Source organism: Capricornis sumatraensis, chromosome 4 (assembly GCF_032405125.1).
Source record: "Capricornis sumatraensis isolate serow.1 chromosome 4, serow.2, whole genome shotgun sequence".
NCBI lineage: Eukaryota > Metazoa > Chordata > Mammalia > Artiodactyla > Bovidae > Capricornis > Capricornis sumatraensis.
This window is the reverse complement of record NC_091072.1, coordinates 73,269,755-73,283,379: the sequence shown is the minus strand read 5'-3', so window position 1 is coordinate 73,283,379 and position 13,625 is coordinate 73,269,755. Positions and strand designations below refer to the sequence as shown.

Sequence of the window (13,625 nt, the reverse complement as noted above, 5' to 3'; positions counted from 1 at the left end):
GGCATCAGCAGAGTGTTATAGCCAGGAGGTAGGGGGAGCTGGAGGTCAGGGATGTGACTAAAGCTTTCTGAACCTGGGGTGCAGTCAATAACCTTGCCTAAGTGGAGGACAGTGTGCCGGCCTGGAACAACTTCCTGTGTCCAAAAAAGAAACCCCACACACATCAGAATAATACTTTATTTATCAATCTGAAAATCTGTTCTTTTGGCTTTAAGTCCTGCAAAATGAGTGGTAAATCAAAGATTTGTGCATGAGTCTCTGAGTATATGTGGTTATACGTCTGTATGAGGACAGATGTCTATGTCCACAGATGCTTTTGCTTTTTATAGTCTCACTGTAATTTTAGTCCCACTTAATTAGTATATAAGGTCTTATTACTGTCAAAACGCTAAAACCTGAACTAAATATTCCAACAGTCTCTTCTCCCAAGCCTGCCTCCCTCCCTCCCCTAAGTGTGCTCCTCAGCCTCCATTAATGCTAGGTCTTTAGAGACAGCCGGGATTCAGAGCCTGAGAAACCAGGAATGAATGCTGGGTCGTTAGTCCCTCTGACCTACATCCTCTAGCTGAGGAGTTTCTCCGGGGAGGTGTGTGGGGAGGTCCTCGCAGTTCCTCTTCAGAGTTGGGCATTTTGAATGGTAGACACCTAGAAAGTAAACATGATTGCATTAGATGTGGACCTGCCCTCCCACCAACCACTCAAGGGAAGGAAAAAATCAGTCTTCCTCTCCTGAATATATTTAGTGTAACGCACTGGCCTTTATGGGGGGGGGGGGGCGAGTGGGGAGGATGTGAAACTGGCTATTGGGATGATTTTAAAGCCTTATTGCAGAGACTGTTCACTATCTCATTCACCATCTCTTTATAAGGATTCGCAGAGGAGATTTCTTTTTAAAAATATTACTTATTTCTAGCTGTATTGGGTCTTGGTTGTGGTCGGGCTTCGCTGACCCTCAGCATGTGGGATCTTAGTTCCCTGACCAGGGCTTGAACCCATGTCCCCAGCGATGGAAAGCAAATTTTTAACCACTGGACCACCAGGGAAGTCCCAGAAGAGATTTCTTTTCATCTTAGTAGCAGGAGATGTTCTCTTAAGGAAGGGGCATCATAAAGTGGGTGAACTGATCAGGTTTTCCCTCTTCTTCTTGGATGTTAGAAAGTCTGGAACCAATTTTGTGGTCTATCGTTAGTAAGTCTGTTTTACAGAATGCATTTTTGTATTTGCCTAATTCATGGCTCCATTTTATGTCACTATCACTAATGTACAGAATTCTGCATTACTTTGCTACAGTTTGTATGTGTGTGTATTTACCTTTTGTATGCCTTTTGTGTCTCTTAACTCCTTTTTGAAATAAGTTTAGGCATAACTAAATATATTCTTAGGAGACGGCTATGAGAAGGGATCAGGAAATCCAAAGCCAGTTGGGAAATGGGCACAAAGGAAGCCTCATTTACTCTTGATTCTTCTGGCTCCCACCTGCTTGACTTTGCCCTAAGGAATCTGTTCACTGCTGGGTTCCCCTTGCAGCCCACAGTGAGGATTCCAGCCTGCAGCCAAGACTTGGTCCATCCCCAATCCCAGTCTCACCACCCCCCGTGTTCTCTGAGCATCTGGCCTTCTTACCTCTTCTTCAGGCTCATGTGCTATGACATTGCTCTCTTCTGGAACTGCAGAGCCATGAAGCTGAAGACTTTGGTTCTACAAAAAGAAGAGTTCTACTGGTGAGATGTGACTCAACCTCCCAGCCTGTCGGCTTAGAAGGGTCTTTTGTGCCTTACACTTTATTAGGGTCACAGGTAATACTAAGGGCAAACATATAAAGTTGTTTCACTGCAGCCTGAAAGCATCAGGGAAGGCTTTATGTCATCCTCTCTTGGATTAGGAAAACAAGATTCAAAGGCTGAAGTGACTTGCTGGGACAGGCAACCAGGCCTTTGAATTCCAGAACTGTTTCCATGATTTGTGTGACATGCATCTATATAGATGTATTTATGTGATGGTCTGTAAGGATACAAATATAGGACTTAAAACCACTAGCTACCACTTTTAGACCAATTCTCCTCAAGAATGCACACATTTAGATGATCCTAACCCCTGGCAGTTAGGAGAGCCAAGTGGTATGATGTCTTCTTTGGGAAAAGGTCTAGGTTCTGAGATGGGAGCCTGAGGTGTGGAACTGCTAAGACAGGGGAAGACCTTGGCACTCTTAAGGTTTAAAAAGATTTTTTTTTAATTGAAATTTAATTTATACACTATAAAAGTCATCCTTTTAAAGTAAAACCTAACAGTATGATAGTCATGTGAAATTCTGTGATTTCTCCTTTCAGGAAAATTTCCTTATTCTTAGTCCCTCTGCTGATTCTAGGCCATGAATTACCTCAAAGGTAATACTACCTCTGGGCTTCCATGGTGGCTCATTGGTAAAGAATCTGCCTGCAAGGCAGGTGACGCGGGTTCAATCCATGGGTCGGGAAGATCCCGTGAAGGAAATGGCAACCCACTCCAGTATTCGTGCTTGGAGAATCCCATGGACAGAAGAGCCTGGCAGGCTGCAGTTCATGGGGTCACAAAGAATCAGACATGACTTAGCAACTAAACAACAACAATTCTACCTCCAAGTAAGTGCTACCTCCAAGGAAGTTGTCAAAATCTTCATGTTCTCTCAGGTGATTCAAATGCTGGGCAAGAACAGATTTTCTCAGTTATCTTTCTATTTGCCCACTTTTATATGTGATAGGTCCACAGTTCTGCTTGAGAGAACATATGATTTATGATGTATCTGTGAGGGAGGTGAACACATTTTATAGGGACACAAGCTTCAAAGGACTGATGATACTGACAGGCCAGGATGTAACATGCTCTATTGCTTAATTCCACAGAAAAAATATGTCTCCTTAGCCACTGACTAAAGCAATCCCACAGGAGAGGCTGGGAGTAAGGAAACACTATATAAATCTCAAATGTAATGAGGTTGTGTCCTGTACCTCTTTCCCTAGGAAGATAGTGTTACTAACCTGTTCCTCAAAGTATCAAATAGCATCATGGCCCCCAGAATTTCCCCTTCAGTAAAATTACTCCAAGAATTCAAACTTATTCACCTGAGCCAAGCAGGTCATTCTATTGCTGCCTCTATACTAAAGTCATACATTACAAAAGTCAAATTTAATTTTGGATTTTCCATACAGTTGAGTTGCTTTTTTCAGTGCAGAAAAGTGACTCTACTCTTCACTACACAAAACCCCACAATGGCCTTGTGCTTATTCATCATCCACATGTCCTGCATAGCTCTCTCACACGGAATGGCAACCTCAGACTGGAAACCAGCCAAGGGCAAGTTTTATGTCCTATGTATTAGGATTTTCAATACCTCACGTGAGTCACGTGAATATCCTTCCCAGGCAAGGATATAACACCCTTGATGACTCAGATTTCAGTACCCCAGGGGAGTCAGCTGAGATAAGCTTATTGTCCTCGTGTTTTCTATCTTCCTTGTCTTGCCAGGCATCACAGCCTTGTGCCCTTTGTCCATGCTAGCTCCTCTCAGACAGCAGGGAGCTCCCAAGAGAGCTGGGTCAACCTTCAGGTAGGCATACCCAGTAGTAGGGTGCTATGATCTGAGGTGTACCAGACATCTCACACTTCTAGATATCCACATGGTTCATGCTCTGGCCTCCTTCACTGCCCAAGTGTCACCTTTTCTGACCACTGTTTAAAACTGCAATTCAGCACCCCCTTCTGGTCCCTTCCCCTACTTAGGTTTTCTCTGTAACTCTTATTAACACTAAACTATAATTTTACTTACTTATTCTGTTTCTTGTCTCTTTCCCCTCCACTAAAAGGTAAGATGCAGGAAGGCAGAGAATTTTGTGTTTGGCTTTACTCTAATAACCCTACTTCCTAGAAAAGTGTTTGGCACATAGAAGGGGTTTAATGAATGATTGTGGATTGAATGAATGAATCTGGATGCCATCCAGCCAGATGCTGCACCATAATACTCTGCACAATGCACCTGACAGGTAGGTGACCACATAGCCTGAGCTTCTAACATCAAGGAAGGGGAACTATTTTTCAAGGTGGCTCATCCTTTGGTTTTTTGATGCCCCTGGTGCCCCCTTTCCCTGTATTAAAAAAATATTTTTCCCACGCCATTTTTTAACAGAGCTAATCGCTGAAAGTTCCTCTACACTGATTCAAAGTGTACCTTAAAAAAAAAACTTCACACATAGGGCCTTTTTCTGTCCTCAGGAGTCTTGAAGAACAAGTCAAATCTCTCTACTATATGATAGACTTTCCATGTAATTTGAATAGAATATGACTTGATTTCCAGATCTTTCACAGAGGGTCTGCGTTTCTATTTTAACACAATCCTTTTCTCATCAAAATTTTCACTTTTCAAAAGACTATCCTTTTGCTTTACTGTCCTCTGTGAGTTCCTTCTAGGCTTCTCTCATCAAAGACAATGCCTTGGAAATTTGCTGATGCCATTTTGCTTGGCGTCTGTTTACCATAGTTACAAGTATGACAAAGTGAAATGAGACCTTCCTCCCTACCCCACATTAAAAAGTAATGATCAGCTGTCAGTTGTAGGTACTTTATATTGGGAACTCCCAGAACTTGGAGCAAAAGAAAGAAAGAATTAGTAACAATCTGGTTATACTAATATTAGAGATAAGCCCTTTGCAAAAGTCAATTACCCTAGCAGTACAAATCACTAAATTAGTTGCTATGATGATGTGCAAGAAATCCCAGAACCAAAAAAGGTGTCTGAGACTATCCTTGAAACTGTAATATAATGACGTAAAATCCTATCTACTGTGGGGCAACCTGAGCATAGCAAAAATGATCCCCATGGAGATTATAAAAGGGAATAAAGACTCAGCCAGATCTATGCTCACCTGAGAGATCATCAAAGTAGGGGAAGTACAAAGTTCTTCTGGGTTCAGATTGCTGGTGTTTTCCTTTTCTCTTACTGGCTTCTCTGGTGGCTGTGGGTCAGGAGAGGCCTCTGAGGAAGCCCGAGGGCTGGTGGGTGAGGCTGGAGGGCTGGAGGGCGTGTTCCCTAAGGAGCCCCTAGGACTGGGAGTGGCTCTGGGTGGCGGAGGCCTACTAGGTGGTGCTGAAGCCCTCTGCACAGAGACTCTCTTCTTTAGCTCTTCAGATCCCTCGCTTGAGGTACGAGTTCGGAGGACTACTACTGAGGAAGATGAAGCCTGCTCTGAAGGGGTCAGAGCTCTGGCTGGTGATGGAGCTGGGGAGCAAGGGAAAACTTCCTCCTGGGACTCTCTATCCTCAGTGAGGGGTGAGGGCTGGGACTGGGTGGGGCCATTGCAGGCTAGCAGAGGCTCTTCTTCCTCAGAAGAGCTTGTCTCGGCCTCCTCCTCTGTTTCCTTGTCTTTTAAGGGCTCTTCTTTAATCTCAGAGTTGTCTTCTCCCTGGGCTGAATCAGATGCCAGCTCTTCTTCACTTGCTGAGCTGGAGTCCTTCTCACTCTTCAAGGAAAGTGCGGAAGGACTGGTAGGTGAGGTTAGAGGGCTAGAGACTGTAGATGTTCGAACTGGGGGAGAGATGACTAAAGAGCGTCTGTTGCTGCTAAAAAAAGGAAGGGTGTTTAGACTCAGAAGAGTGAAAAACTGGAAGTAACCCCAATATCCCAAATATATAATGATACATTCATATAATAATAAAACAGAAAAAGCAATTTTCAATGGCATCAGAAAGTTTGTATAATTTGCAATAGTGCTTAAATTATAAAGTGGAAAAAGGCTATAGAATTTTTATCCATATCACAATCTTGATTATCTAAAAATATATAAATAAAAAATGACTGGAAAAAAACTCAGCAATATATTAACAAAGTATTTTCCTCAGGGAAAAACAGTTCATGAGTGAAATACAGTTGATCCTCATGGATTCTGTGTTTGCAAATTCATCTACCCTCTGAAATTTATTTAAACCTCAAGATCAACACTTGTGATACTTTCAGAATCACTCTCGGACACATGCCAGCTATGAAGAATGATTGCCTGACCAGTACTGTCCCAACTGAGGTCTAACCAGGCAAGCCTCTGCCTTCCTGTTTTAGCTCTCTTAGTGTAAGTATGTCCTGTTTGCCAAGTTTTTACACATTGTTGTGATTTTCTTTGGTGATTTTGCTGCTTAAAATGGCCTCTAAATGCAGTGCCAAAGTGCTGTTTGAAAGCAGAAAGTCTGTGATGTGCCTTCCAGAGAAAATACATATGTTAGATAAGCTTCATTCAGGCATGAGTTATAGTGCTGGTGGCTGTGGGTTCAATATGAATGCTGCTGCTGCCGCTAAATCGCTTCAGTCGTGTCTCTGTGTGACCTCATAGACGGCAGCCCACCAGGCTCCCCTGTCTCTGGGATTCTCCAGGCAAGAATACTGGAGTGGGTTGCCATTTCCTTCTCCAACGCATGAAAGTGAAAAGTGAAAGTGAAGTCGCTCAGTCATGTCTGACTCCTAGTGACCCCATGTACTGCAGCCCACCAGGCTCCTCCGTCCATGCAATCTTCCAGGCAAGAGTACTGGAGTGGGTTGCCACTGCCTTCTCCCAATATGAATGAATCAACAATATATATTAGATGTCTTTAAACAAATATACAAGAAAGGTTCTGTATGGATCGCTTGATGAAAATGTTGGAACCAGGGGCTCCTAAGAACCTAACCCCATGTTTCCCCTAGGAGCAGTGGGTCAGTATTCACTAATTCAGTGCTTGTGGTGATTTCTAGAACAAAACTACCATGAACAGTGAAAACTGACTACAACATTTATTGAGTATTCTGGATACTGTGCTGAGTGCTTCTGCAGGCAACATCAGCTTAACTCCTACTCACCTCCTTAGGTGCCTCCTGGGTACCAGCCACTACCTGATTAAGCAACTCACCAATATTTGCTTGATGTATAGCAACTATGTGCTGTATCCTGGGTTCAAGGATGGGAGAGAGTGATAGGAAGAATGATAGGAAGAGAAAGGTAATAATTTAGTTCCAGCCCTGTGGGAGTTTCTGATGTAAGATAAGCTAAGTGATATAAGGTTCTTTCTAGCACTAGCATCTTATGGGTCAGCAGGTTTAGAAGGCCCAGGATATAGAAAGAAAAGATCAGATTTCTCTGCAAGGTTCTAGGACATCTTGGTGTAAATGATGGTTAATTTCAGATGAATGGACTCAGAGAGAACTCTGGTTTTCAACGCTGGGAAGAGAAGAAATAGAGTTTTTGGAAAAGGGAAGTCTATATTGGCCCGTTAGTGATTCCTTTTAATAGTCTGTAACTGACTGTTAAATGAGTAATACAAATATCAAATACAAACAACCTACTGAGTCCCATTCTTTCTTCAAATCTCAAACTCAGTTTCAGCACCTCCTCAAAGTCTTCCCTGACCATCTATCTGCATATTGTAATCACTTAACTCTTGGTTCCTAACTGGTCTCCTTAGGTGCTTAGTATGTGCAATTTTATATTGTTCCTTGTTTTCTTAGGCACATTTTGTGTCCTTCCAACTTTTGTAAGTCACTTCAGGGAAAAGACAAGTCACCTATGTCTGTGGGTCCCTAACTCTCAGCATAAAACCTTGTGCATAGAAAGAACTTACTAAAACTTAAAAGGCTTTAGAATAAGAAAGTGATCACATTATGAAGGTAACAGACATGCCACATTGACACACACAGGAAAGCAAGTCATGACAGGTTAAGAAAAGGTATTTGTAATGTGTATCACTGAAGGATTAATATCCAGAATATACAAAAAAAAAAACCCACCTCATATAAATCAATTTTTAAAAAGAAGTAAACTATCTACATGAAAAATGTGAATAAAGGATAAACATGAAAGTCACAGAACAGGAACCTTAAAAGGTCAATAACATGAACAGATATTCAAGCTAACCAGCCACTGTGGAGATGTAATTAAAACTGCAAAAAATTCAATTTCATACCCATTTCCTTGGAAAAATTAAGAAGTCTGACAATGTCACATATAGCAAGAATATGGAGCAATGGGGGCTTCAATTCACTGCTGGTGGGCTGTAAACTGGGACAATGGCTTTGGAGAGCAATTTGGCAATGGTAATGTCTCATAAGGCTGAAGGAACCCAAAGGTACAGATTCTAAGAGTCAGCAATTCCACTCCCAGTACATCCTAAAGAAACTCTTAATAATATTCATACAAGGATAAATGTAAAACACATTCATCGCACCATTATTTGTAATAGCATAAAACTGGAAGGCAATGTCAATTTCCACTAGCAGTTCAAATAGATTGTGAACTAGCCATATAGTAATATCCATAACAGTTATGAAAAGGAAAGATCAGAGCTAACAACATGTAGCAACAGGATAAGTAAATCTCAAAAACAATACTAAGAACAAAAGAATATATACAGTATAACTGTATTTAAATAAAATTTTAAAACATGCAAAATAGTATTTTTGTGTATTCATATATGTGTATAATTAAAGTTAAAAAAATGTGGATAATAAATACTAAAATTTAAGACAGTGGTTACCCTCGGTGGAGGACAGGAAGAGAAAGTGAGTGGGGAAGGGACACTGGGAGATTTAATTATATATATTCTTTTTTTCTTCTAGAAAGTTTTTATGTATTTATCTATTTAGTTTTGGTTGCACTCGGTCTTGGCTGCTGCACACAGCCTTTCTCTAGCTGTGGAGAAGTGGGGTCTACCCTTGGTTGTGGTTTGTGGGCTTCAGTAGCTGTGGCCCGTGGGCTTACTTGCTCTGCAGCATGTGGGATCTTCCCGGACCAGGGATTGAACCTGTGTCCCCTTCATTGGCAGGCAGATTCCTATCCACTGAGCCACCAGGGAATTAATTAAGTGATTTCTTAAATTTGGTGATGGGTATATGGCTATTTGTTGTCCTATTCTTTTTTATCTTTAGTTATCATTGAAGTATTTCACAAAAGAAAAATAATATATTTAGGGGTACAGCACAAACAAAAAACATTATGCACTTGGACACAAAGGAAAGGTCAGGATTTGGGATCAGAGATGAGAGTGCTGAATATGTTCACACACAGAATAAACCAAACAGAAATGAGTCTCAGAAGCAGCTCACCTTGAGAGTCCCTTCACCACAAAGACTTTGTCAGAATGTTGTTTCTCCAGTTTGCTCATCACCTCGTAGAGATTGTGGTTCAGCTGGAGCAAGCAAGAGAAGAGATATTAGCCACGTGGGAACCTGGGACCAACAAATTCCTTCTCTCCCCAAAATAAAACCTTCCTACCCTAAATGATAAAATTCCTCATCTCTTTTGCATTAGTGTCTCAGTTGTGTCTTAATTTCTGTCTTTTCCATCAGACTGGCAGTTCTCTCAAGGCTAGGTCCTTGATATCTGATATTGATTTGAGGTTCTAGCTTCTCTCAGGTGACCCAGGGAACAAAAAGTCATTGTAATATCAACTAGACAAACCATAATTTAGCCAAGAAACTGTGGAGAGGAACATGTGTGGATATGGATGTGAATATAATTAATACTGTAACAGCAAGGTGTCTTGGAATTGCAGGTCTAGAAAAGACCCCATGGGGTCACGTTCCATGGCTGCCCATCTCTAAACAGGACTGGCCCTTTCCAAGACCAATGCCCTGAGAAACTGAGCTATGTTTAAACACCACCTCCACTCCCCAGCAACAGAAGACAAAGATTACACAACTTAGTTCCCCATTTCAGCCGTTTCTTCTATAGTCCTAATCTCCTTGGTGCACCTGAAACTCATCTGGAGACCATTCAGCTGTTAATGGAGCAGCACAGTCCATCAAGTGCTGTTATTTCACCATGAGAAAAAAGTAAACATCTGTGATGCCAATATGGATATTTAATGAGGCTATGTAAATTAAAGCGACCTTCAGATTTGTTAGAAAAACCCTCCTAGGTGTCTAAATGGGCTTCTCTGGTGGCTCAGATGGTAAAGAATCTGGCTGCAATGCAGGAGACCTAAGTTTAGTCTCTGAGTCGGGACGATCCTTGGGAGAAGAGAATGGCAACCCACTCCAGTATTCTTGCCTGGAGAATTCCATGGACAGACAAGCCTGGCAAGCTACAGCCCAAGGAGTTGCCAAGAGTTGGACATGACTGAGCGACTAACACTTTCAGGTGTCTAAATTGGCCAGATGCTTCTCACCTTGCTCATTTCCCTGTAGAAGACATCCCTCAGGTTGGAAATGTTTTGGAAGATGGTCACATAACAGCCAATACGACTGTCAGGAAGCAAAAGAACAAACACGTACAGGTAAGTGCTGGTAAAGAAAGTCTGTTGGAAGTATAAGGCAGACGCACAAGCCAAAGCCAGCCACTGCCGGGCTCCTCATAGAAAAGCACTGCGTGGCCTAGACTCAGGATGCTGGGATCTGGATTCATCAGAGCCAGGACAGGAGTACATTAGACTCTCAGGAGTGGGAAGGCAGGGGAGACATGATACCAAAGTATAACAGATCTCTGAGTGAAGTTTCCCGGTGGCTCAGAAGTAAAGAATCTGCCTGTAACGCAGGAGCCACAGGAGACATGGGTTCAGTCCCTAGGTTGGGAAGAGCCCCTGGGGAGGGCATGGCAATCCACTCCAGTATCCTTGCCTGGAGAATCCCATTCACAGAGGAGCCTGGAGGGTTACAATCCACAGGGTTGCAAAGAGTTGGACACGACTCAAATGACTTAGCATGCGTGAATGAAGTTACTGATTCAGGCTCTTCAGATACTGAAGTAGACATCCGAGTGCTTTGAAGAATTTTAGAAGTGATGTATAAGGCCATACAGCTATAATTATAAGTATTCTTTCTCAGTATATGGTACTTGGATGTCTATGCAGCTGTATGTACATTAATGAAATTCTACTGTAGATGAACTGTGGAAGTTTACATTTAAAGAAACTATTAAATTTCAATTCTGTTTAAATTAGGAATCACCTAATTAATATTTTAGAATACATGTAGTCATTATAAAGGATCCCTCACTCATAGACTAATATAAAGTGACAATATAAAATACTCTGCATTAAAGCATATCTTGTTCAATGAAAAGAAAATAGGATACAGATAGAACTTCTGATCAGATTCCTTTTCCAATGTGGGAAATTTATATCTAAAACATTTTTACCTACTGTGAAGCAAAAACATTTTTACCTACTGTGAAGCAAAAACATCTTCTTTAATGGAAACACTCATCCCATGGTTTATCTTATATATGAATCTTGATGTTCATGAACCAAGCTTGTTTAAAACAATACACACTCAAGCATAAAACCAGATACTCCTAGCAGGCATGATGACAGCACTTTACTTGCCAAGATCTCTCCTACCTAAGAGACATGTTGTCTTTAAACCCAGAAAAGCTGGTAGGGCAAAGAATCTCTGAATTTCAGATGAAGAAATCAAGGTCCAGAGATAAGGTGGTGAGCCTAATAACCCCCAGCAAGTTAGGAGCAGGGCTGAGGCTACATTCCATTCTTGGACCAGGGCTCTTTTCAGGAGGCAACATGTTTGGGCTGCCCAGGGCCTGGGATCCAGCCCTCTTCTGGAACTCAGTCATTACCTGTTATAAAGGACAGGCAGCTCCTCTAGTAGCTCCTGGTTCAGATCTTCAAACACAACCTGGGCTTTGTTGAACTCCTCCTCTGCCTAGGTAGTAAGAGACAGACCAATTCCCCTTATTCCTGAACCCAAAGCTAGAGATTGCTTCCTCTCTCTTCTGCATTTTTTCAGGGACTAGGCTTACTAGGAAACATGCCTCTCCTTCCCCAGACCTGTGTCCTCCCCAGCCTTGAGTCTGACTATCCTGAGAGCATTGGTGTCAGAAGAAACAGGATTTCCTTCAAGACACCGGAGGCTGAATTTATCATTTCCTAAACCGAACTTGGCTCAACCACCTGCCACCACTGTGGGTAAAGGGAGGGCATGGAGGTTTTACCAGGGTTTGTTTTGTTTTTCACCTTGGCTGTCTTGGCCTCATCTTTCTTCTTGGCATTCTGCACTGCCTCCAGGTGATGTCGGGCACTGTCGTAGTCCACAAGCTTCCGGCCCCGCTTGGCGATTCTTTCCTAACCCAGAGTCAAGAGAGAGGACCTTGATACTCACTTTTAAGTGACCAGGTTGTTGGTAACAGAGTATCAGAGAGGCAGCATTCCTGTCCTATTATCAAATTTTATTGTACTTTCTAACAGGGTTTTGTGCTCAGGGATCTCCCTCATTATCTGGAAAGAATGGAGAATTCTCAGGGGGAGAGAGTAGAGGGCAATCCCCCAGAGCACCTGGAAGCCTGCACTCAACTGCAACATATCCTACGACCCTATTAGAAACTGGTTCAGCACCCAGAACAAATGGCCTCGAGAAACCTACTAAATTGAAAGTCAGGAGTTTTTGGGTTTTACTCCCATCACTACCATTTATTAGCCTTGTCACCCAGGGCAAGGCATGCCTCTTTTGGAGCCTCAGTAGCCTCATCTGCCCTGTGTTGTTGTTTGGTTGCTCAGTTGTGTCTGACTTTTGTGACCCCATGGACTGTAGCCTGCCAGGCTCCTCTGTCCATAGGACTTCTCAGGCAAGAATTCTGGAGTAAGTTGCTGTTTCCTCTTCCAGGGGATCCTCTCGACCCAGGGATCAAACTCATGGCTCCTGCACTGGCAGGTGAATTCTTTACCACTGAGCCACCAAGGACTGATTTCCTATCGGATGGACTGGTTGGATCTCCTTGCAGTCCAAGGGACTCTCAAGAGTCTCCTCCAGCACCACAGTTCAAAAGCATCAATTCTTCAGTGCTCAGCTTTCTTTATGGTCCAACTCTCACATCCATACATGACTACTGGAAAAACCATAGCTTTGACTAGATGGCCCTTTGTTCACAAAGTAATGTCTCTGCTTTTTAATATGCTGTCTAGGTTGGTCATAACTTTTCTTCCAAGGAGCAAGTGTCTTTTTATTTCGTGGCTGCAGTCACCATCTGCAGTGATTTTGGAGCCCCCCAAAATAAAGCCTCTCACTGTTTCCATTGTTTCCCTGTCTATTTGCCATGAAGTGATGGGACTAGATGCCATGATCTTAGTTTTCTAAATGCTGAGCTTTAAGCCAACTTTTTCATCAAGAGGCTCTTTAGTTCTTCTTCACTTTCTGCCATAAGGGTGGTATCATATGCATATCTGAGGTTATTGATATATCTCCCAGCAATCTTGATTCCAGCTTGTACTTCATCCAGCCCAGCGTTTCTCATGATGTACTCTGCATAGAAGTTAAAGAAGCAGGGTGACAATATACAGCCTTGATGTACTTCTTTCCCAATTTGGAACCAGTCTGCTGTCCCATGTCTGGTTCTAACTGTTACTTCCTGACCTGCATACAGATTTCTCAGGAGGCAGGTCAGGTGGTCTGGTATTCCCATTTCTTTAAGAATCCTAAAGGATATCAGTCCTGAATATTCACTGGAAGGACTGATGCTGAAGCTGAAACTCCAATACTTTGGCCACTGATGTGAAGAACTGACTCATTTGAAAAGACCCTGATGCTGGGAAAGATTGAGGGCAGAAGGAGAAGGGGACGACAGAGGATGAGATGGTTGGATGGCATCACCAATTCGATGGACATGAGTTTGGGTAAACTCCAGGAGTTG

General features: G+C 42.5%; 1 protein-coding gene across 3 annotated transcripts in view; it reads right to left on the bottom strand.

Annotated features, from left to right (window-relative positions):
* Nucleotides 1–252: 252 nt before the first annotated feature.
* The window catches only part of BIN2 (bridging integrator 2), a 35,965-nt gene continuing 22,592 nt past the window's right edge, over nucleotides 253–13,625 (bottom strand). Inside the window, exons 6-12 of one of the 3 annotated variants that reach the window (XM_068970663.1) lie at nucleotides 11,956–12,063; nucleotides 11,559–11,644; nucleotides 10,156–10,231; nucleotides 9,092–9,174; nucleotides 4,896–5,589; nucleotides 1,624–1,698; nucleotides 253–645 (exon numbers count right to left, since the gene is read on the bottom strand). In XM_068970663.1, the coding sequence (XP_068826764.1) occupies nucleotides 616–645; nucleotides 1,624–1,698; nucleotides 4,896–5,589; nucleotides 9,092–9,174; nucleotides 10,156–10,231; nucleotides 11,559–11,644; nucleotides 11,956–12,063 (1,152 nt within the window). In that variant the 3' untranslated portion in view covers nucleotides 253–615. The remainder of the gene's footprint in view (nucleotides 646–1,623; nucleotides 1,699–4,895; nucleotides 5,590–9,091; nucleotides 9,175–10,155; nucleotides 10,232–11,558; nucleotides 11,645–11,955; nucleotides 12,064–13,625) is intronic. The other 2 variants (XM_068970664.1, XM_068970665.1) reach the window with 2 other exon arrangements.